The sequence below is a fragment of the Solanum tuberosum genome, unplaced genomic scaffold (genome assembly GCF_000226075.1).
Source record: "Solanum tuberosum cultivar DM 1-3 516 R44 unplaced genomic scaffold, SolTub_3.0 scf00037, whole genome shotgun sequence".
Lineage (NCBI taxonomy): Eukaryota > Viridiplantae > Streptophyta > Magnoliopsida > Solanales > Solanaceae > Solanum > Solanum tuberosum.
The window spans coordinates 2,264,786-2,267,815 of record NW_006238961.1 but is presented as its reverse complement, the minus strand read 5'-3'; the positions used below and the strand labels follow the sequence as shown (position 1 = coordinate 2,267,815).

The 3,030-nt window shown below is 29.4% G+C and overlaps 1 protein-coding gene across 1 annotated transcript in view; it reads left to right on the top strand.

The window, feature by feature from the left end:
* Window positions 1-1,505: 1,505 nt before the first annotated feature.
* The window catches only part of LOC102579266 (cysteine proteinase 3-like), a 4,871-nt gene continuing 3,346 nt past the window's right edge, over window positions 1,506-3,030 (top strand). Inside the window, exons 1-3 of the mRNA XM_006342321.2 lie at window positions 1,506-1,734; window positions 1,829-1,956; window positions 2,175-2,293. Of these exons, the coding sequence (XP_006342383.1) occupies window positions 1,547-1,734; window positions 1,829-1,956; window positions 2,175-2,293 (435 nt within the window). The 5' untranslated portion in view covers window positions 1,506-1,546. The remainder of the gene's footprint in view (window positions 1,735-1,828; window positions 1,957-2,174; window positions 2,294-3,030) is intronic.

Sequence of the window (3,030 nt, the reverse complement as noted above, 5' to 3'; positions counted from 1 at the left end):
TTTCTGAATTAGTTTGTCCCACTTTATAGCCTTTTAATATCCTATGATAAAATTTGTTGCGATAATACATCTTGAAAGCTCTTATTATCCAATATCACAAAGTTGACTAAAAAAACACTCTTTAATTAATAAATATTAATTTATTGATTAAATAATATTTTATGATCCCAACTATATTATTTTAGTGAGATTTTACTGTGTATAGGAGTAACTAACTTCAAATTTCCGAACAATTTTCATAACAAAAAATGGAAATTAAGGTCACGAAGATTCTCATAGGATTTTTTTCAAAGCAAGTAGTTTTTAACTTTTCGATCACTAGTGTTAGTGTGCTAAAAGTGTTGTTGGGAAAAAGTTACTTATTTTTAAATTACTTTTCAAGATTCATATTAATTATTAAGTATTTCTTAAATGATGTGCAGAGTTAAAATTAGATGAATAAAAGTGAACGAAGATAATATATATTAACCAATTTGAGTGAGTTTATTTTATTCCTCTAGAAAGTTTGTGAAAGGGTCTTCGTTTGTTAATTCACTGATCACTCTCGAACATGTAAGAAGTTGCTAAATGTAATGAAAGAAGACAAAATCTTATCGTAAGTGGTCCATTTTTTTCTACGTATACTACTAGTTTACCACCAAGCAAAAACACCATGTTTTTTTCATTTTCTTTCTACAAGAAAACTCCATATATTTAGATAAAAATGTCCTCAATATTTATGCTATAAAATGTCCATCACATATTTATTTCTTCAACTTACAAAATTGACAAAACGCTATGTTTTTCATGTTGACGTTCTAACATGAAAATTTTACTTTTTACTACTCACTATCTGTTCGGCGCATAACTTAAAAGAATGTGGAAAGATAAACACACCATTCCCGAATAAGCAGAAAATCAAGGAATTGTTCTTTTTTATTTGTCAAAATTTTGACTTATCACACTTATCAAGAAAATAATAATTGGTAGAGTTACCTCTATTAATTGATAAAATCTTAAACATATTTACTCAAATATATTAGCAATAAATAGCAGAATCCATCGACAATCCCTTAAAGTTCACATCAATTTTCACTTAAACACCTCAAGTAGACTTTGTTCATTTTAAACACCTCAAGTAGGGCTCCACTGTGTCATTTTGATACGTTTTTTTACAATCAGCTAAAAATACAAAGTGTGTGTAATACACTTGCCGATGACATGTCATGATGACTAATTAGAAGTTGACATATGACATTTGAGTGTAAAAATAATGATTTTAAAATAAATTATTAAAAACTACTAATTTTCAGAAAAAATAAATATATAAAATTCCGAGAATAGGAAAGAATATGATTTTTTGTAATTTTTTCAAATGGTAAGAAATTTTAGAAAATATGGTAAAATAAGTCGTGTATATAGGTAATTTTTCCGAGAAATCAAATTAGGAAATATTTGATGAGTAAATAGAGAGGGAGTGTGTATTGAACAAAAATAAACCTCTATAAATTCTCCACTATTCCTACCAACCTTATTCATCCAATCCTCTTCCCGAATTACAATTACAATGTCACGTTCCTCAGTCCTATTGGTTCTCATCGCCGGCCTTTTCGCCGCTACAATTACCGGAGCGGCGACCTTTGCTGATGAGAATCCGATCAGACAAGTCGTTGTTTCGGAAGAAGTGGAGAACGGAATTCTTCAAGTGGTTGGCGAGAGTGACGACGCTCTCTCCTTTGCTCGCTTTGTTAACAAGTTAATTACTAAATACAAAATGAGATTGATTTCTCCTTCGTTTTGCTGTAAGTATATAATAATGTATTGTTGTATATTTGAATGTTTATAAAAGGTATGGGAAAAAGTACGAGTCCGTTGAGGAGATCAAGCTAAGGTTTGAGATATTTGTGGAGAATCTGAAGATGATTCGATCGCACAACAACAAAAGATCAGGACTATCATACAAACTCGGTGTCAATAGTATGTATAATTTTTGTTATATATATATATATATATATATATATATATATATATATATATATATATATATATATATATATATATATATATATATATATATATATATATATATATATATATATATATATATATATATATATATATATATATATATATATATATATGAAGTTGTTCTGTTATGTCCGTCGCTCATACTGCTAGTATATGTTTTGTGGCAGAGTTTACCGACCTAACATGGGATGAGTTCCGTAGCGTCAAGTTGCAGGGTACACCTCAAAACTGTTCTGCCACCACAAAGAGCAATCTTAAGTTCACTAACGTCATTCTACCAGAGAGGGTATGTCCAATCAGCAGAATGAATTGTTGCACTTGAGCTCAGGGTCTTTAGGAAAATTAATAGTCACTCAGCCAGTGGCGTAGCCACCCTTATATTGGACACCCTTCGTCGGAAAATTATACCGTATATATAAGTAAAATGATAAACAAAGTGGTTAAATAACATATTTTGAACACTCTTGACATAGGGGCGGCTGGTTAGGCTTAAGGAAAAGTCCTTGGCCTTAGGCCCCCAATTTTAGAGGAGCCCATTTTTTAGTTAATTGGGTAAGATTAAATTAAAAAAAATTAGAATGAAGACAATAATAAATGCAAACGGATGGAAAAAAAATGCAAACAGCTGAAGTGATATATATGAGTTATGACTATGACTTTTTAACTTTCCAATAAAATGTTGTGTACTTTTTTTTAATGTACAAGTTATTTTTTTTCTAATTTTATTTTTATATATTCTATCCTCCTCCCTTCATCTCTTCTATTTATTCTCACTTCTCTTCTCTAAATTCTAATCTTACATCTCTCTTATTCAAAGCTTATGAATTTTACTTGTTCTATTGATAATTTATATTTTAAATTTGGAGAAAAATATATTGCAGCAGCCCGAATAATTTAGAGTTGATTACTTCTTATACATAGTAGACCAAGCCATCTTTTCACTTCAAAATAGATTTGAACAATTTGAAGTATATGAAAATATTTTTGGTTTTCTATTTAGTGGGAAGAAATTGAGATCATTTG